This window comes from Falco biarmicus, chromosome 6 (genome assembly GCF_023638135.1).
Source record: "Falco biarmicus isolate bFalBia1 chromosome 6, bFalBia1.pri, whole genome shotgun sequence".
NCBI lineage: Eukaryota > Metazoa > Chordata > Aves > Falconiformes > Falconidae > Falco > Falco biarmicus.
The window spans coordinates 82,178,808-82,199,967 of record NC_079293.1 but is presented as its reverse complement, the minus strand read 5'-3'; the positions used below and the strand labels follow the sequence as shown (position 1 = coordinate 82,199,967).

Here is a 21,160-nt window from a genome sequence, read left to right as displayed (position 1 = left end):
TCTGATGGACAAGAGAGGATCTCGTACTTGGGTATTGCAGTACCTCTGCTTTACCCTCACAGATGGTCAGAAACGAGCGTGTCGCGCTGTCACAAAACTTGGACACCAAAGGGCATATTAAGGACATAATGAAAGACTGGTAGCCACTGTATCTGGTGCAGTACCGCCAGGGCTGAGTATTGTTAATGCTTTGAATGCATGTTTTTCTTTACAATTTAGTTAAAATTCTAGCTCTGATAGTTAAGAATTACTTTAAATATAAAATAAAAATGATGTACTGTTTTTTCTGATCTTTATATTTTCTTTCCTCCATTATATGACCACCTGGAGAGGAAAGTCGGCTGTGACTTACTGAAATGCAGAAATGCTAAATTGCTTAAATTAGTTACATTAGACTACAGTTTGCATTACAGTGAAATACTGTATGTGTGATAAATAGTAATTTTATAGGTCAGAGGAAATTACTTCTAATGATTTTGCAAAGTTGTAAACCCTGTTGACTTATTTTTTTTTGTGTCAGTGAGTTAATTCAGAAACCATGGCTTCATTTTCTTTAACAGATTGAAAGTGGAGCAGTGTGGAAGCAAGTTTATCAAGATCTTGGAATCCCTGTATTGAATTCAGCTGCAGGATATAATGTTAAATGTGCATACAAAAAGTAAGTAATAAAGCTATGAAGTTTGTGCTCAAACAGCACTAGAATGAACTGCAGTGATCCTGTGGTAGTGATAATATACATGAGGTCCATAACTTTTTGCTTATAATACAGTTTTTTAAGGTTTAAACATCCTGTTAATGTTTAGCTTCTGCTAGGTAGCGTGCTCTGTCTTGAAACAAACTTGCTTATTGCAAGCAATTTTTTTTCCTTTTAGATATCTCTATGGTTTTGAAGAATATTGTACATCAGCTAACATTGAATTTCAAATGGCATTGCCAGAAAAAGTGACAAGCAAGCCTTGTAAAGACTGTGAGAAAGAAAAAGAATTGAAGATGCGTGAAGAACCAGAGCAGGACGTAAAAGAAATAAAAGTGGATAAGGAGGAGCGCAAGCAGGAGGAAGTAGCAGTAGTACAAGAAGAAGAAAAAAAGTTAGCTGAGAATGATAATGACAGCAAAGAAAATGATAAGCCCTCCATTCTGGTAAAATATTGTAATGTTCCTGTTACATACTGTTATAATGTCAGGTGGTGTGTTGATAACCGTGAATTTATGTTCAGATTGAAATCTCCGTAATGGACTTAAACAGGGCAAAAATGTGCTGTAAACCTAATTCAGAACAACACATTTGAGCCATGTTTATCCCTAGGTGCCTGCTTTAGGGGAACATGGTGTGAAAATGCCTGACTTGTTAGGAAGCAGCTGCAACATTCCACTTGTTTGGGGGCCTCCGAGGTTAAACAGAGACTAATTAGTGTGCAGCATTATCGTGATCTGGGTAATGCATGCCAACAGCTAACTACAGTGCTGATATTTTTATTTTGCATTTAGCCATGCTTTTAAGCCCTTATAAGTCTTGCTTTTACTTCTCAGCGCCAGTGAAGCCAATGAAGCTCTACAAAGACCTGGGCCATGTGATGTACACAGTAGTCTAATGTAGTTCAGTAGTCCAGAGAGAGAAATGTTCATAGCTTGTCAAAATCCATTCTTGACTCGGTGGTTTTAGCAAAGGAAGTTCAGGGCAGTGAGCTGATGTGCTACACTGTGCAGACGTAGCAGTTTGCTCTGGAAGCAGTGTAGCTCCTCAAGTCACTGTGCAATACAGTGTAATGCTTCTGCGTCTAAGTGTCAACCAGCCCTGGCTGGTCTGGTGGTACCAAGTCCAGGGTGAATGCCAGGTGGGCCAGTACTGATGCCTCTGCATCCTGAGTGAAAACACACCCTGTGAAGTTCATCTTTAGGGATTGCTTCGCAGTTCAGGTCTAAGAGCAGAATGCCTGTATCATTGTGACAAAACTAGCGAGGATACTGGCTGCAACTTTGAAGTCTGTTACGTTTACTTTAGTGTTCAGTGGACGTGCTGTAATTTTAGAACAAGCCCTAGACTCTAGATTTTTTTGTTCATATGACTTCAGTGTATTTTGCCTACCTTTTCTTGAATATTTTTTTATTTTTATTTCACCCTGTAAGTTAACCAAAGGTTGTATTATCCCAGGGAAACAAAAAAAATTTGCCAGATTCTGTGTCTACTCAGCCTGATCAAGAAAAGGACTTAAATGTAATCAAAACTGAAGATGAAACCAAACCAGAAGATAAAGAGGAGGAGAAGATTAAAGAAATGGAAAATCCTACCGTAAATGCAGACACTGAAGAAAAAGAAAAAGCAGGGTAAGTTGCACTGTTTATAATCAGCTAAGGCATCTGATGCGTGCTAATTAAATTTTACTCCTGTAATTTGAGCTTCAAGTCAGACATCCCTGTCATGAATTAGACTCTTATCTTCCAGAGACCTATGTGTTCCTAACTCTGTCGTGATTAGGGCCATTGAAGTTTGTGCATCAAATCTAATTTAAAAAAAAAAAAGACAGCCTAAGTTTTTACATGGTCCAGGCCTAAATATTTATAAGCTGAGTGAGAAAAGAAGGTGTAAAGCATAGGTGACTTTGATTTAAGACAAAAATATTGCAGCCATTGCCAGTAGTATTTGTCTACTTAAATTTTGGTACAAATATAGCACAAACTTGTGTTTTCCAGCTTCTGCTGTTGGACAGTGGTGTGTTACGGGTAACATGGCAAAAGATGGGAGTACCTTGCATCACTCTGTGACAGCTTTGCCACTGGGTAGGCATGATACTGGCAGGAGTCTATTGTGCAGTCCTTCAGACAGGAGTTTTGGAAGTAGGAAGCTGAAGTAATGGGGTTGCTCAGGGACATGTAATCAGTGGATGTGTGCAGGAGATCACTCATTTCCTTGATGGAATGGGCAGGTTTTCCTGTTTCAGTGCAAAGAAACCCCCACAAGTGTTTTTCAGCAGCCACGCAAAACAAATAGGAAGTTTAAAACAGAATACACTCCTCACTAATCCCTAGCGTGTTAACAGTTTATATTCTTGCAATTAGGAACCTCATACGGTATGATTTCAAGTGATAAGAACACAAAAATGGCCCTTACAGGTCAGATTAAAGGTCTCTTAATACAGTATCTTGTATTCAAGAAAAAACAGTAACGGATGCGTAAGGAAGAAGCTATTGCAAGCGGGAAGGCAAATAAGGACACCACCTTACACTTTCACAGCACTCTGTGTATCAGGGATGTTTTTTTGTACTTAATACCAGCTGTTGCCTGACCACTAGTTCCCTTGTTCATTCCAGCAATCTTTGCTATTTAGTAGATCAGCTGTCTTAATCTTCTGTCTAAATATCATTAACTCTTAATGCTTTTCGGATCTGGTCCATTAAGAGGTGTAGCAGAATGGTGTAGTTCAGTATATTGATTTCTGATTCATTGGTAATAGTTCTTCTTTAATAAATTAAGGGGTTTGATTTCCATACAACAGATTCTAGAAGGATCCTTCTGTAAAATGCTTTTTATCTTCCTAAATACTTTCAGTGAGATCAGGTAGGCAATTTCTGTGAACTCAGAAATGCGGAATGCAGAAAAATGAAGTTTACCTTAACTCAGTTAAAGAGCATTTTCTCTGTGGATGTGACTTCATTTGTATCCTGTGTGAATTTTTCTTTTTTGAAAGACAGTTGCTGGAATTTGTTACATTTGCCATTTTTAAGGTGAGCTGGATGAGTTGTACTGTAACAGGTTTGATAAATTTTCAGAAGTAAAGACTGATTTTTACAGTGCTATTTTCAAAATATATAATTAAATAGATGGAAAACTTTGCACTGCTTAGAGAATAGCAGTTTATAAAGTTCCCTAAATTCTGTATTTGTATGTGTGAATGTTTGTGACATTACTTTGTGTTTATTTATATACTTGGAAAGTACAGTGGCTTAATACTTACTGTGCTGCTATAGTAAATGGTACACAAAATTGTAAGCTGTGTTTGCTTTTCAGTAATCCTTTATTGTTGTGGGTGGTTTTTTATCCTGATTCATGTTCTTTTGGGTTATTTATGTCATCAAAAATGTTATGAATTTTCTTAGGTTTTTATTTATGAAAATAACAAAAACTGTAGAAAATACTATTTCCTCTTAATTTTCCCCGATTCATCTGATTGCAATTGAGTGAATTCTTTTCTCTCTGCTTCTCTTGGCTCATCCAGTAAAAACTCTGAACTAGTATTTTGCTGTTTGTGATTCATGAAATGTTGTAATGAGTGGCTTAGAATAGAAAGCATAGCTCTAAAAATAGATGTAGGTGGTGGTGTCATTGCTGGGGAGATGTTTCAAGGAATAATTTAAACACAAAAATGAAACATTTGTGGCAGTTACAGTCCGTAAGTATTTATAAGCAGCAGTACTGTAGTGGTCCTGTTAGTGGGATTACTTTTCCTTTCTTCCCTCAGAGATGGATAGGACGTACAAAATGCGCTTGTATCAGCTTTAAAGAGTTTATTAAAAATGTCACTGTCATCCTAAATGCTAAACAATGTTTTTTGGTGTTTATAAAGGCATAAAGGGGTTTTGTGAACCTGGTATGCTGGTGGCGATGTTCTACTAGATGGTATTATTCTCCTTATCCCAAACTTTATGGGTTAGAAGTGACAAAGGTTAAACAGAGAGGGAAATGCTGCTGTTTGGTTTTGTTGAACTGAAATGCAAAATAAAAAATACTTTTTTGGTAGGTGGAAAACTAATTACGCACAAATTACCCAAAATGTAATCAAAATAGATCACTGTGGACTGAATTTTCATCAGTTTATTTAAAACACATTCCTGGAACCTTTTTCAAGCTATTGACCATCTGTCTTTCACAGTCCCAAACAAATAGCCAAACAAATGAAATCTAATATAAGGCAAACTTGTCGAGTTTGCTGTTTGAATTTATGTCTTTAGGACTTTGGGCATCTTCATGTAGCTTATGTGTATATAGACACAAGGAACCACAAAACCAGAAAAACTTTGAGTTTCTTCTTGCTGAATTTCTATTGAGCGGACTGGATTAATTCCCAGCTTCCAGATGTCAGGAAGTACTACTGGAAGCCAGGGTCGTTTATTTTCCACAGGTTTTGTTTCACTGTGCAGTCCCATGTGTCTCAGCCCTTTGAAACTGCTACCACTTGAATGATGTGGTCCCTTCTGCAGAGACTTCAACAACATGGTGAAGAGAAAGAAAGGCTGAGTGTGGTTCTCTTCCTTTCTTCCCCAGAGTGCAAGTTTCTTGACTTCTTACGTATTTGTGAACACTGAGAATAGAGATTCCAAGGCAGCTTGCCCCTTATTCTGAACATGCTTTTTCTTGTTTTTTTTCTGTGACTAGTGGAAGATGCACATGCTAGATACACTCAGTTTTGTGCAAGTTCTAGTCATAAAAATAGTAAAAAGGCTAGTAATGTGTTATTTCTCATTGGTCTGTCCCAGAAATATCTTTTGTTAACCCATCCTTTTCCCTAATGTACAGAAAAAGTCTTCATTCTTAGTCAATGAATAAACAAGAAAGTTTAAAATCCTTCTTACGTTGAAGTTCCTGCTAAGTTCGTGTTGCAGAAGTAGTGTTCTTCAAATGTAGCACTGCAGAGTTGATGCAATTTGCCTTTGTGGCATCTAACATTAACATGTTGTAACCCAGGGGCTTTTCTACACAATGGACGGCCTGGACAGTTAAACGTGTTCCCAAAAGACTCAGGCCAGGAGCCTAGTGGTGTTTTTGAAAGGTGTGGAGGTTTTAATGTAGGCTAATGAAATAAAAAAAATAAGTCTTTAAAAATGTCATAGTAGATACAGTTCGTGAACTGAAGTGTAGGTTAATTGGTATTAACCAACACCAGTAAGAAAATTTTTTCCCAGGTGAATAATGCAGCTTCAAGGGATTTTTTTTGTTGATTTTTATTTTGGAGTTTTGGTGTGTTTTGTTTTGGTGGTGTGTTTTTTTTAATGCTTTGCTCTAAAACACCTAGGGCAGGCCACTGTCAAGAATTCTATACTGAACTGAAAGATTAAGTGCTCAGAATGTGGACAGTCATTTTTGCTTTCCAACAAAAATTTGCATCAGGCTTATGTCTTGGTGTAGTACTTGGATTTTTGAGGTGACTAGGCAAGATTCTTTGAAGTAATCCCAGTTACAGTGCAGACAGATTGCAGGAGCCTTTGTTCTTGTGTTTTACTACTTTTGGCTGAGGTGCTGCCTTAACCGTAACAAAAGGAGGGGCTGCCGTCGCTGGATCCTTACCCCCTGTGCTTTCTCACCAGGCTGACGTTTTCAGTACTCACAAAGAGTTTTTACTCAGTCTTACGAAACTTCTTGGAATATTTTGTTTTTCCTTGAAAACTGCCTGCTTTTTTTATTTCCTTGAAGGCATGCATGAACGGATGTTCTTAAAGAATACTTTAGAAACCTGAACACTTCTGGTTGTCAAATACTGCTGGTTTAGGTTTTCGTGGTGTGGTTTTCTGGGAATTGGTACTGTCATTTTGACAGCATCAAAAGAAGAAAATGCTAAACCTCTGGCTAATAATCTTGAGTGGAGTAAACCATTCACGTGCAAAAGAAGAATCTTAATCTTAGAGTTGTTATCTATATCGTTACATGCAGTAATAGCATTTCCCCTCCTATAAGCAGTAGGAGGGAGCTAGGAGTAATAAAAGCTGTAGATGAGGAGGTTAAGATGGGCATTGTTTCACACGTGAAGGGTTTTACTAGGGTTTATTACCCTTAGAGGGTAGGGTGGCTATATGCTGTGCCTGCACTGATGGTGGCTTCTATTTGTACAAGAGTTAAATTTTCTGGAAACACTTGATAGGGATTTTCTGAAAGCAGTTTACAACAGGATTATGTAACAGTCAGAAGCTCCATTTCACATATGGTAGATAGCAGATTGTTAGAGGCAATGTTTTCTTCAGGTCCTTATCTGTTAAAATGACATGTCAAAGCTTTGTGGTGGTGAATCTAAAATGATAGCAGGAAGGTTAAAATATTTTGGAGTGAAGGAGATTTGATACAGAAGGCATGCCTTCTAGCTTCTGGATTACTGTTGAGAACTGTATATTGAGATAGCTTGCTCTTGTCTGCTTTAATTGATTAGCGTGTGAGAAGGGAGAGAAATGCGTTGTGTTCGTTGCACTTACGGTGTGAACATCTGCTCTGAATCTTAGACTGTTGGTGTGTATACAAAAAAAAATACATTTTTAAGAAGCACACTTAGGCAGTTTCTTTTATAGGAACATATTTCTATACTCTTATTTGTTATGTGTATTCTATTTATGTAGTCCAGCTGCCTTTGTATGGGAAAGGAAGTTTTTGTATAGTCATGTTTTCAGAAACAGTGTCTTAATCGATTTTTTTTTTTCTTCTTACTTTAGATTATGCGCTGCTACATACATATACATAAGGATTGCTTTTGATACAACAATAAGCTGCTAATGACAGAATAATAAACTGTAGAGTGGCCGTGTAAAAGTACCAGTTCTGTGTGTGCATCACACTGAATGGAAGGGAGGCATCTTTGATGTGAAAAATGGAAAAAGTGGTTTTGTCATCACATTTTACATAGCTTATGGTCACTATGGAGGTTATTAACCATGATAGCTGTCACAGAGACTTACGTGCATGGGTGAGCCCTTAAACATTTGTCAAATACTAGATGCTTTTGAGCTGAGTGTGAACCATTGCCATAAAAATAGAAGGTGCTGTTACTTCTCAGCTAGATTTTTGAACCATCCATTATCCTTTCGAAGAATTTCAAAATATTTTAAAAAAAACCCACCACCAAACACCCCAAAAAAATCCCAAATCCAAAAAAACTTGGCTGAATAATTAGAAGCAGTAACGTGAGGTCCTTTCGTTTGCCTTCTCCTCTAGCAGCAGAGGAAAACACTGGTTACAGAGTACATGCTTGCATGGTTCAAGTCTGCTCTCAGATGGGATTCAGATCAAGGTAGTGCCTTTCCCCTTCCCTCAATGATGGAGTGTAACTGTACATTTATTCAGACTTTTTGTGTGTGTAGACAGAAGTCCTTGGAGCTTTTATTTTTAGGGTTTCTTTGCAACTTCAGAGGGAAGGCGAATACTGGTGAATTTTGAGGGGTTTGTTCTTTTCTTTAATTGAAGATGAGGTGTTAGTGTCATGGCATAAGCACAGGTCTTAATGGCCTCTCTGCCTTAAAACTTAAGGGCATCTTAATACAGCTGTGATTGAGAAAAAATATGAAGAAGACTACATCTTCCAACTCTCTATTATGTGAAGTAGAGGTTAAATAATGCTCTAGAATGAGAAAAAGGGAAAAAGGAGGGAAGCAAAAATAGAAGCTAATTGCTAAACTAACTTCAAGTGTCAATTACGCTGGAGTTTATTTCTGCTAGTGGTTCAATTAACTGTAATGACTTAATTGAACCAATAATTGAAATAAACTTGCTTCCTCAAGTTTTAGAATAACCCCTGAAAAAAATAATCTTGCATTTGCAACTTGCATCTCACCTGCTGTGTGTGCCAGCGTGGTGTGTCATGGGAAGTGTACTGGAGTAGGGTTAGGTTTGCCGCAAAAACGCGGATCCTGGGAGACAGATCTAACACTCCAAATCACACTGTGTCTCGTGGGTTTCACCTGAGCTTTGTGATCGTGCTGTGTTTAGTGCCAAAGGTTGTGGGTAGAAAGGCATTTGCATGGCATTACAGTTCGGTTCGTGGTGTAAGAGCATGTGCTGTTTCATCTATTAACAACATATATTCATTGATATATTTAACCTTATTATGGGCTTGTTGGCGTTAAATCTTTGTATTCGCTGAGGGTTACCTGCTGTATGTGTATTTCTAGCTTCTTAATGATTTCACAATGTCCTTTGGAACTAATGTTAAGCAATATTTGTGTGATGGAAACATTTTAACGATTTTACTTTATTAACAAATATTTTGCATTTTAATTCAGTAATTGCCTGCTTCTGAAGGTTTATGTTCCCCATCTGTGGGAGATGGAGTTAAGAGTATTCTTTAGTCTGCAGTTGTAATTGGGAATGCTTTCAAGTCCTCCTGATAAGATTTCTGGTGGTACTTTGATTTCTGGAACATAGTTACGTTTTTATTGCTGTGTCTCTTGTACACATCTGCCCCTGACTTGTATCATCAGTTGCTGCTTGGGTGGTTCCAGTTTTTGCAGCCTTGTGGCAAATGTTGCTTGGTACTGGTTTTAAGTTGACAATTATTGTCTACTGCCAAGAGGCTTGTTTGGATTTTTTTGATCATTCTTTTTTCCTCCCCCTCTCTCCCTCCTGCATACATACGTGGACAGATGAGGTTATAACTGTGCATGCTGGATAGCTACAGTCACAACATTCTTTTACAAATCTCTTTCACGGCAGTCAGCTTCTCCTTCATCTGGCTTACCAGGTTTGAACTTTTTATGGCCTGGTTAAAAAAACCCAAAACTTTTCTTCCTTGTAACCATTGGATTAGGGGGCTTTTTTTGTTGCTTGGGATTTTTTTGTTGTTGTTGCTCCAGGAGCTATATCAATGTGGTGTTTCCTTCTGCTCCAAAATGATATTGTTCTTTGCTTTTGTTTGGTTTCTTGAAGTCTTTGGTTCATGATCACTAACCAGATCACTCCTTAGGAATACTTTTTAAGTGCAGCCATCTCTGCTTCCATTTTTCTTTTGCTCCTTGACATTCCCTCCACCTATGTACAGTCTACTCTTCACGTCTCGACCATCCAAGTTACTCAACTTCACAATGAGGGTTTCACACATCTCTTTCAGAGAAGTTCTGGTGTTGTCACGGAGTCTTTGTAGAATATCTGTTGGGACACCAAGGAAGCCATAAGGGTGATTAAGGTGAGAGACTCCAAACTTGTTCAGCTTCCAGGGAGCTACTGACACCGTAATTGCCAATGTCTGGAAAATACTGAATCTCCCCCATAGATGTGCATTTCTTTGCAGACAGCAGTCAAGGTTTGTGCTGCCAGTTCTTGGGAGAAAAAAAAAATCTGGCCAAATTTGGTTTGTTACAATTTTGAAAAGTCTCGTTAGTAATGGGAAGTCATAAGCTCATGTTCTCTGAGCAGTGGTGGCTCTGCTCCTGATGCCAAGGAATTTTTTTAGCTTTTGTATGATAATAGCTGTGAAGCTGAATTAGCTAGGAGTTTTGGTTTAGTGCAGCAGAGTATAATTTAAAAGCATTTAAAGTGCTGGTTGGTGCTTTCTGTTGTTAGCTGTGGAACTCTGTTGAGGAATTTTTCATCTGTGTCTTTGGGGACCTTTATTCGTGATTTCTTTGGGAAGTGAATTTTGCCATGTGATGTGTAGTGGAGATGAAGTGAGCTTTCAGAGCTCATTCCTTTACGTTGTGTTACTAGCTCTGGTGGCTTTAATTTCTTTCAAAGTAGCCCACTGAAAATACATAATAAATTTAATATCTTGGCCTTCCAGGACAAAACTGTCTGGACTGTGCCACGTATACCTGAACAGATGTATGTTCTGTGATTTGATTTAGTTAATACACCAACAGAGGGAATTTTTATCATTTCATTTGTCTCATGGTGTATGCACATATATATATATATGTTTTTATATTGTGTGTGTGTATATATATGTGGCAACATTAATTTCTGAAGTAATTTAATTAAATCTATGTGGTTACGCTACAGTTGAATTTAGGTTACTGTTCTGAATTCTCTTTTGCCAGCTAGTTAGATAATAATACTGCATTTTTACTTCTACAAAGAAGAATTTGAATAATTAAAATGCAGTTTGACCCTTTCACAAAGAGAAAGTAGCTTGGTTTATCTGACTACTTTCTACTGAAAAATTCATGGAAAGTTTCAGATTATTGATACAGACTTTTGTGGGTTTTTGATGTTAATTTAAATATTGATGTAAGTCAGGCTTGGAGCAGTACTCATCTTTTCTTACCCAGTCTATAATACATCCAAACATACCTGTTCCACATTTCAGGATTTGAAATTCTTAGTGGTCTGTGGTTACTGTGAATTTAGTAGACATCCCTGCTCTATTCTGTATTGCACAGAGTGGGGGCTAGAATGATGTGAGGGCCAGTAATACTGTTTTGTAAAGCTATTTAAGATTAAAAGATTACCACCCCACCCCCACCCCCCATTAACTTTTCTAATGTAGTCTGTCTTTTTAGGCTGGTTGGAGATTATTTTCAGAACGCTGAGCAGCCCATAGCTGCCATTGAGTGAGACTAGCAGGATTTGTGAGTTCTTAGTGCTTCTGAAAATTGGTCGAAATATCTAAATACATATTCAAAATTAGGTTACTTTTGAAAACAGTGAACACCTGCTTGTGTATTTATATAATAATTAAATGCAAGTTTGACTTATATTTAGAAGACTTTTAGCATAATTGGCAAGGAGTGACAAGGTCATAAATTAGCACAGGTTGCTTGATTTACTAAATAATCTTGCATAAAGGTTTTTGGTTTGGGGATTTTTAATTATTTTTCCCCCCCTAAAATCTGGGTTTGGTTGCAGTCACTTCAAGGTGTTGAGATGGAGGTTATTTATTATAATAAAGCAAGGATCTTTTAGGGAAGCAAGTTTCAAGAAGCACTTGTAAAACTTGTAGGCTGAAAAATGGTATTTAGGGAACTTTCTCTATATTGAGAAGGATGAGTTTGAGCTGAAAAATAACTATGTAAAGGGACTGCATGAAAGAATCTTATAAAGATGAGTTTCAACAACTTCTGCTCATACAGATTTGATGGATTTTTTTTTTCTTTTAGTCAAGTCATTTTTTCACCTTACAGTCACTGGATTTTGTGTGTATTGCTTTATCCTATTTTGCTGATATTACTCGGCCATAGTGCAGTTTCACATACTTGGAGCCTGCCGTTCCCCAGTCTCTAAGGCATCCACAATATTTATCAATATATGTGGTTTGGAACTGAAAAGCTTATGAAGTATCTCATATTAACTCTACAATTTTTTAAACCTTTCAAGAGATGACACGAATAAGGAAGAAGATGAAGATGAAGAAGAAGCAGAGGAGGAGGAAGAGGAGGAGGAGGAGGAGGAAGACAACAATAACAATGAGGAAGAAGAATTTGAATGCTATCCACCAGGCATGAAAGTCCAAGTGCGGTATGGAAGAGGGAAAAATCAAAAAATGTATGAAGCTAGTATTAAAGATTCTGACATCGAAGGTGGAGAAGTCCTTTACTTGGTGCACTACTGTGGATGGAACGTGAGGTAACTTGAGTTTTAGTTAGTGATTACTTCTTGAATTACTTCTAAAATACACTTGTGTATTTTAAAAACTAAATTAATAGACATCTGGAGTCCTAAACTTTCAGTATTGGTATTCTGTGAAGGTCATTGTACTGTATGAAACTTAGATTTTTAATACTATGTAAATGCAGTACTTTAGTTACTTAGACAATCATCTTAAAATGACGTTCAAAGAAGGCTTCCATCATTCCCCATCTTATTTTTAGATATCTCCACACAACAAATGACAGCTCACTCTTTCACAAATTCCTCCTCTGGCTCTCTTAAGCCAATTTTATCTCATACAATATTTGAATAGTGCACTTAGCTGAGTCTGTATACACGTTCTTCTCAGTGAAGCAGAGAGTACATTAGCAGTATGGTATTTTACAAGAGAAGTACAAGATTCTTACTGGCAAATTAGTGTGCAGCAAATAATTGCATTTCATTCAGATCTGAGTTCCACCCCTCCCTACCCGTCCTTCCCCCGTGGCTGCCTCAAGCTTCCAAACTAGACTCTTCTTAGCCTGGTGGCTGCTTATGCTTTTCTTAATGTATGCAGGAGTAAATGCTTTTTATTGTCTTTTAACATAGCATTAATAGAAATAAGTGGAAGTATTAATATTTTTTTCCATTTTAGATCCCATTTTTGCCATTTAAAACTTGAAGCAGCTTTGAAAACAGTAGGAAAGCTAAAGCTTCTGAGTGGCTTTTAAGCCAATTACCAGGTCTCCTGCTTTTTTTTCCTCAGTTTCCACGTATCTGCTCATTGTCCTCAGCTGTCATCTTTTAAACTTTATTACTGTGTTTATAGATAAAAAAAAGCCAAAGCCAAAACAAAAAACCCCACCCCAAGCCTGAGGCAAATCTGCTGTACTTTTTATTTTTTTTTCTTCTTCTGGAAAATCTGAGGTTCTTATGACTTTCTTCTATCATCTGGATTTTGATTAGCATCCTACCTCTGACAAAGAGGGCAGGACAGATCTCATTTATTCAGTGCTAGCAAGATCTGCTAGCAAAGGTCACAATTAGAGAGGCACGGTACTTCTCTCCCTCCCTTGACTGCATCTCTTTGCATCTAAGCCTGGTGATAGACAGGACCTTCTAAGCCACTGCTGAGGAGGAACGTCTAGATATTGCTGGGTTTGATAACTGATCTCTTGTAGAATTTTGATCTACAGGAATATAATCTTCTACATAAACTGTCTTCAGGCAACATCTGTAAGCATAGTGGGCTATGAAGACAAGATACTAGGAGAGATGCAGCCTGCTAAAGGTGGGATTTGGAATGTGACTAGCGTTTTGGACGTTATTGGGGAGGACTTCCGTAGGAGCATGAGTTGCTGAAATCTGCATCGTACTCGCTGAGGATTACTGTGTACCATTCCAAGAGGTTTATTGCTTTTAAACTCTTGTTTTGGAATTCACGTGTAAACATGGGAGTTTCCTTTTTGAGTAAAATAGCTGCTGTAAGGTGAGATGATCTGTTTTACTTGAGCAGTACCACTTTAAATCTGAAGAAATGAGAAGACAAAAATGAGTCTTCACCTTGGACATCCCAGCGCCCTGGTTCTTAAAGGAGAAATCAATACTCTGTTTTTTGAACTCTGCATTTTAGACAAATACGTGGATTGATATTGGAGCCATTATTTCTGTGGCTAGGATATATCTGATAAGAATCTTCAGTAAACTTGCACTCATTTGAAGGGTGAGGGGAGTCATTTGGGCTTTCTGGCAGCAGGACTTGCATTTATATTCTTACCTGGTATTTCAAAAGAGCCCTTTGAAAAGGCCTGGGGGAGTAGGATTCTTCACTGAAAAAGATACAAGTCATTGAGATTTAGCTATGGGACTGCGCGTGGACTCTGCTAAATGTGGCTAATTTTTAAAATTTAGGTTAAATGACTTAAATTTCCTGATTTGCCAGAAAGGGTATGTAAGCCTGCGGTTAAGGCAGTACCTAAATGCTTTGGTATTTTAGTATTGTGAAGGCAGGTCTTGTATGATGTAATAACTTGATCTGGCTTTTAGTCAGTCATAACCTAGAAGAATAACTGCTTTAGTTGGATAGGTAGCAATTCCCTCCTCTACTTATTAATTGTAGCTTACTTCTAGTGTTTAGCAGGGACAGGTACTGTAACATTAGGTCATGGGATGTACTCAGCTAGGATTTTCTAGTCATCCAGGATTTTTTGTGTGTCATTCTCCGAGCCCTTCAAGTTGACTTTCCTGTTTCCCCTTTTAGTCAGTACGCCATTTAATTGTCTGTTCTTTAAACTCCTACGTCTGATCGGGAATTCTAAATAACTATTACTGTTTCTTATCACAAGGTAATTTCAGTGTCAGTCTGGGATTCAGAATAATTGTGTGTGTGTGCATGCTTTTTGGGGTACTTGGAATGGAATTTGGTAAACATGGTATTCATCTTTGTTAGGTTTTTTCCTAAATGCATTGGAACCACTGACACTTAACCACTGGATTATTTTTTAAAAAATGGTAAATGGAGAATACAAAAATGGCATATAGCTTAATGGCAGTATACAGCTGCACTACTTCATGCTAAAGGATCTTGTTATTAGCTCCTGAGATTCAGGTGATAGGTGTCTCCGATAAAGGTAAAGAATTAGTGTTCAGTGAAGCTTGACTGGTAGTGAAAGGGAATGGTGAAAGTCTCTACCCTGTTAGAGAGAACTTCTTATGATACCACGTATTAATCAGAAAAAGCTTATGAGATGAACTGTATTTCTTCTAACAGGCCAGCCATATTCTGAATTTTGTATGCTTTATATGGAACTAAAACTTCCCTGGGGCCTATGGCACCAGTTCCTTGTGCCGTAATTTTAATTTTCAGTTGCCAGTACAAAGAAAAGTTCATTGCCTAAGTGTTTGAGGTGAATTTCTGCTGCAGTATACTCCCATAATTAAAGACAGAGGGTGCATATTCGAAAAGAGTTTAGGTTGTTTTAACTCTGTCTGTGGTATGGTATCACAAGACATGTTAGTCTTGAATATTTCAAGTGGTTAAAGCTAAGGCTTTCAACATTTCTTTCTTTCAGAAGTCTGAATGTGAAAATGCTAATTTCAGTCTCAGTTTGTTGAAGCACTAACAATATACAAATTTTGTACCTAACAGTCAACCACTGAAATTAAAGGAACGTGTAGGCAGATTTCAGGTTCTTGAGAGTAGTACATGTCATGGGGTGTGGGGGGGATTATATAAATTAAAAACTAAAAATAAAAAATCAGAGTCCTCATCTAATATTCCAGCGTTTGGTTGTAAGGTTAAAACTCTTACTTTCTTTGACCACAGGCAAAGTAAATGTTTGATTCTTCCTTGTCAGCAGATAACAGGGAGTATACTGGAACTTTTTCAGTGAATTTGCCAAGGCTTGCTAGTTCCTTGAGGTCACTTGTCTTCCTGAGGAAGTGGTACCTTTGCTGGTATAAATCTAGAGGCTGGAAAAGTACTCTTTCTTCCTTGTTTCCCCTCTAGTACTTTTGTGGAGGATTGACTATGCTATCTCTGGGAATATGTTGTGGTTTATTTTAGCTTGCAGTCAGTACATATGTATGTAGTAGAATCGGTACGTACTCTTTATACAAAGTGCCAACTATTTTTTCTGTGATACAGCTATTTATTTCATTCTTCCTTCTTTCCTTCCTTCCCATTCAAACCCACTTTTCTGGCAGGCATTCATTTTAACCAGCAAGGCAGAAAACCTTCTGTCTTTACTGCCTCATCTTTGTCTTCGTTTTGGTAAGGCAAAGGTGGTGTTTCTTCTGAAGGCATTCCAGGGTTTCATATGAAACCTTATTTTAAAAATAAATAAACAGTAATTTCTTACTGAGTCCCTCCTCTTGGTTCTCAAAGAAGTCTGTGAAAACATTTTTAGGAACACCTCCCCATCTTACCTCCTTCTTTTCCACACCCAGCTGCTCGCTTCAGGGAGCTGAGGTAAGCAGGAGTGGAAGATGGCACTGCAGTAAGAAGACCCAGATCTTCTGAAAGCACATCCTTCTTGTAGTGAAAGCTGAAGAATGTCTTTCAGAATGTTTTTTGTCTTCTTTTATTTAGTGAACGGGCTGTCTAAGGCAAGATTAGTGATGAAGTATATTTTCCTATTTTAATAGGGTGCAGTTTTATAAAGAAAGGCTCTAGTCTGAGTCACACACATCATTCAGTTGCAGCTTGGCATCTGGTGTGCTGTAGAGGAGAATGTAATTCAGGGTCAGGTTGTCAGCTGTGGCTTGGGATGTATCCATCTGGCAGGATCTGTTTCAGCCTGGGGTCCAGTTGCTGCAGGTCTAGGCAAACCTTATGCATCTGGTGTGTAAGTAGTGAAAGAAGCTGTGCCTTGCAAAGGTGTGAAGCGTGGGCATCTGATTCCTTGGAGAAAATTTAAGATTTCTGTGATGCTGAGCCTCCTTGCAGGGTCTGACTGCTGTTGCAGGTGCAGTCAGGAGTAAAGCAGGATATGCTCCAGCCAGGAACTATGGATGTCACACATAAGTTTTCAACTTGTGCTCCTAGAGTTGAGGAGTTATGACCGCTGCTTCTAACTTGGAACAATTTTAAGACCCTGTGGTATCTACAGATACTCTCTTAAGATTCTGCACTTCTCTCCTTCGCTTCAGTATGTTCCCTAGTCTGTCAGCTGTCACCCCACCAGGCACTATGGTTACCTTGAACCACCAACACTATGTGCAGTGCACAGATGTTGCATAGGGGAAAGATTGTTTTCATCTTAGAATTGCATAGAATGAGTAAATACAACTTCTGTATATATAGCAACATGTTTGAGGCCGAAAGGACACTGTCAGAATAATTGATTTTTTCACCATATATTTGTCCAGTCCTAGTGCTGTTATTCTGCATGCATTCAGACCTAATGAAATACTCTTAAATTTATGTGGGTTGCAAAGTCCATTTGGCAGTTTACTTAGCAGTATTCCCACTGGAAAGCACGCCTTTGACTTGAACAAAGATTACTTCAAATAGGATATCCCACAGTCTCACAAAATACAGGATTTTTCCATCCTGGAAAGCACTCTGTAGAGTTATATTTCAGTTTTGGAGAGAAAGCCAGTTCACCTACATGTCAATTAGCACAATTACAGCTGTATCTGCAGCAGTATAGATAATGTTGGCATGTTGTAGTCTGCGTGGTCTGCTGCTAGATTTTGTGAATTTTATTTGAGGAAAAAAACCCCAAGGAATTGTTTTGGAAAGCTTTTTTTCAGAGACCACCTCATTTTTCACTATACTATGTGACATTTCAGTTAATAAAAGACAGTATTTAACTTCTGGGATCCCTTGCATAGATCTTAACTTAGAGTATACAGGAAAGCAAGTTGGAAATTTGCATAGTTTTCTCTAATCCTTTTTAATTTCTATGTCAATACTGCAGATGTAATTGGTAGTAGTTGCAAAGAAGCTGAATTGGGACTGTGTCAACAGTTGTATATATCAGAATGATGGTCAAGTAAGCCCAGCTGGAAAGCCTGCGTGGTCATGAGTGTATTATGCTGAGCTCCATCTTGTACTAGTTCTCTGGGTGTGTGTGGTTTGGGGTTGTTATTTTGTTGTTGGTTTGTTCCCCTCTGTTTTCATGTTTCACCTTGAGTGATCAGAATTTGTGTGGCTGTACGTTGAGGCAAACTTTAATATATACTAAAGTTTAACTGACCTATTTCAGATGGTTCTTGAATTAACAGTTGAAGTAGGACAGCAAATTGTTTATTGGGAGAAAAAAATTTGAATTGATTCTTGAGGTTTTTCAGAAATACACAATGAAACTGGCAAGTCCAGTACCATAGTCACAGTATGTTCTTAATAAGAATGTACTTCTCTGGTCTTGGATTTGTATTTAATAGGTGCAGCCTTGGGTGATAAGGTATTTGTTGTTAATATCTTGGTGCTGTTTTGTATGTTTTCCTCTAGTATCATTTTTGATATAAAATGGAAACCTTTAACTGAAACCAGATTGAGAAGTGTTTGTGTTAAGTTAGCAACTCAAAAGTAAGCTAGTTAGTGACTCCAGATACCACTTCACAGACACTCAGGCTTGAAAGAGTTTTTGTCAACTGGTCACATTTTACAAGTTTATAAGGATTTATTTTATTGTTAGGGTTTTACAATGTAAATAGGAAGTATACCTCTTGGAGATTCATACAGAATTACTGTTCTGATACTTTGTTTTACCTGTACATGTGAATTTCCTGCTGTTCGCTGCAGACTGGAAAAGTACCAGCTTTCACTTTTAGCCATAAGGATAAAAAAACAAACAAAAAAACCAAAACAACCAAAAACCCCAAACCAAAACAATAACCCTGCCCTATATGTCCTAGCATATGAAAAGCTGGACCTTAGCTGAAACCTCACTTACTGAAAAGTACACAAATTACTACTTTATTGAAATTACAATTCATTTTTTATATGGCTAATAACTTTTTTCCTCTGTTAATTTGTTACGTCATGATTATCTGCTTAAAACCATAAATGTGTACAATTTTTTTTGTGTTTAGGTATGACGAATGGATAAAGGCAGACAAGATCGTGAGACCAGCTGATAAAAATGTACCAAAAATTAAGCATCGAAAGAAAATAAAGGTAGTTTCTTTTTCTTCCTTGTTTCCCCCAACTTCGGTTTGATATATTCTTAAGTACTTCCCCCAGCTTCTAACCTTTTGATTGACTTACAAATGCTTGACAGTAAAAGCAACTTTCTAGCTTTTTAAAAGCTAAAACTTCTTTCATCAAGGTTTTGTTTTTTCACTTTGGGATGAGAAGCTTCTCTTTCCTTCTTTCTTGCTTTTTTTGACACCGACATATGCATTTGTAGAAAACAAATGAAAAGGATTCATTTTATCTTCAGTGGTGTGAGCCAGCTTGAAGGTGGGGGTGTGAAATTTGGGAGCTTCCTCTGCTGATTCTGGAGAGCAAACATATGAGTAGCCTGTGTGTATGTGCATCATTTTATTTCGTAGCATTTCTTTCAAAATTCATTTTTCTAAAACTTGATATTTAGGCTTAAGTTATGATATAGTCTTGGGCAATGGGGTGCAAGGAAGCTTTTCCTTCTGCCTCAGTTTCCTCTGGAACCCAAGCTGTGTTCCGGGACTCTCTCCGAGTTCCGGAACACTCTCTCCGAGTTCTGGAACACTCTCTATGTGTTCCGGGCCTGTCTCTATGTGTTCCGGAACACTCTCTATGTGTTCCGGGCCTGTCTCTGTGTTCCAGAACACTCTCCCTGTGTTCCGGGCCTCTCCCTGTGTTCCAGAACACTCTCTCTGTGTTCCGGGCCTCTCTCTGTGTTCCAGAACACTCTCTCTGTGTTCCGGGCCTCTCTCTGTGTTCCGGAACACTCTCTCTGTGTTCCGGGCCTCTCTCTGTGTTCCGGAACACTCTCTCTGTGTTCCGGGCCTCTCTCTGTGTTCCGGAACACTCTCTCTGTGTTCCGGGCCTCTCTCTGTGTTCCGGAACACTCTCTCTGTGTTCCGGGCCTCTCTCTGTGTTCCGGAACACTCTCTCTGTGTTCCGGGCCTCTCTCTGTGTTCCGGGCCTCTCTCTGTGTTCCGGAACACTCTCTCTGTGTTCCGGGCCTCTCTCTGTGTTCCGGAACACTCTCTCTGTGTTCCAGGCCTCTCTCTGTGTTCCGGAACACTCTCACTGTGTTCTGGGCCTGTCTCTTATGTGTTCTGGAACACAGGGAGAGTGTTCTGGAACACGGAACACTCTCTCTGTGTTCTGGGCCTGTCCCTGTGTTCCGGGCCTCTCTCTGTGTTCTAGAACACTCTCTCTGTGTTCTGGAACTCTCTATGTTTTCCAGGCCTGTCTCTTGTGTTCCGGGCCTGTCTCTTGTGTTCCAGAACACTCTCCCTGTGTTCCGGGCCTGTCTCTGTGTTCCAGAACACTCTCTCTGTGTTCCATGCCTCTCTCTTCTCTCTGTGTTCCAGAACACTCTGTGTGTTCCGGGCCTGTCTCTATGTGTTGCAGAACACTCTCTGTGTGTTCCGGGCCTGTCTTTATGTGTTCCGGAACACACTCCCTGTGTTCCGGGCCTGTGTCTCTGTGTTCCGCAACACTCTCCCTGTGTTCCGGAACACTCTCCCTGTGTTCCGGAACACTCTCTGTGTGTTCTCTCTGTGTTCCGGAACACTCTCTGTGTGTTCTCTCTGTGTTCCGGAACACTCTCTGTGTGTTCTCTCTGTGTTCCGGAACACTCTCTCTGTGTTCCGGAACACTCTCTCTGTGTTCCGGGCCTGTCCCTGTGTTCTAGAACACTCGCTCTGTGTTCTAGAACACTCGCTCTGTGTTCTAGAACACTCGCTCTGTGTTCTAGAACACTCGCTCTGTGTTCTAGAACACTATGTTTTCCGGGCCTGTCTCTTGTGTTCCAGAACACTCTCCCTGTGTTCCGGGCCTGTCCCTGTGTTCCGGGCCTGTCCCTGTGTTCCGGGCCTGTCTCTGTGTTCCAGAACACTCTCTCTGTGTTGCAGAAAATTCTCTCTGTGTTCCGGAACTCTCTCTGTGTTGCAGAACACTCTCTCTTGTGTTCCGGGCCTCTCTCTTGTGTTCCGGGCCTGTCTCTGTGTTGCGGTTCTGTCTCTTGTGTTCCGGAACTTTCTCTTGTGTTCCGGGACTTTCTGTTCCAGAACTCTCGAGTAGGGTGTCGTTGCCCTGCACTGCCAGTGCTGAGCCTGGCACCCTGCAGTGCCGCTGCTCCTCCAGCTCTGGCTCTGTTGCTTTTCCGTTTTTTTTCATCTTTGATGTGAACGTCTTGGCATGGACCAAAGCAAGGTATTTGTAGTCTTTTAAACAGGAGGAAAGCTTTACTTTACAGGTTGAATGTTTAAGATTACAATTAAGCAGCACTTAAAGTTATCTATGTTACG

General features: G+C 39.0%; 1 protein-coding gene across 6 annotated transcripts in view; it reads left to right on the top strand.

Moving 5' to 3' along the window:
• Positions 1 to 21,160, top strand: part of ARID4B (AT-rich interaction domain 4B) — a 93,787-nt gene that overhangs the window by 57,851 nt on the left and 14,776 nt on the right. For 5 of the 6 annotated variants that reach the window (XM_056343827.1, XM_056343828.1, XM_056343831.1 and 2 more), the window contains exons 14-18: positions 561 to 658; positions 873 to 1,140; positions 2,153 to 2,325; positions 11,999 to 12,247; positions 18,791 to 18,875. In XM_056343827.1, coding sequence (XP_056199802.1) covers positions 561 to 658; positions 873 to 1,140; positions 2,153 to 2,325; positions 11,999 to 12,247; positions 18,791 to 18,875 — 873 coding nt within the window. The remainder of the gene's footprint in view (positions 1 to 560; positions 659 to 872; positions 1,141 to 2,152; positions 2,326 to 11,998; positions 12,248 to 18,790; positions 18,876 to 21,160) is intronic. The other variant, XM_056343833.1, reaches the window with a different exon arrangement.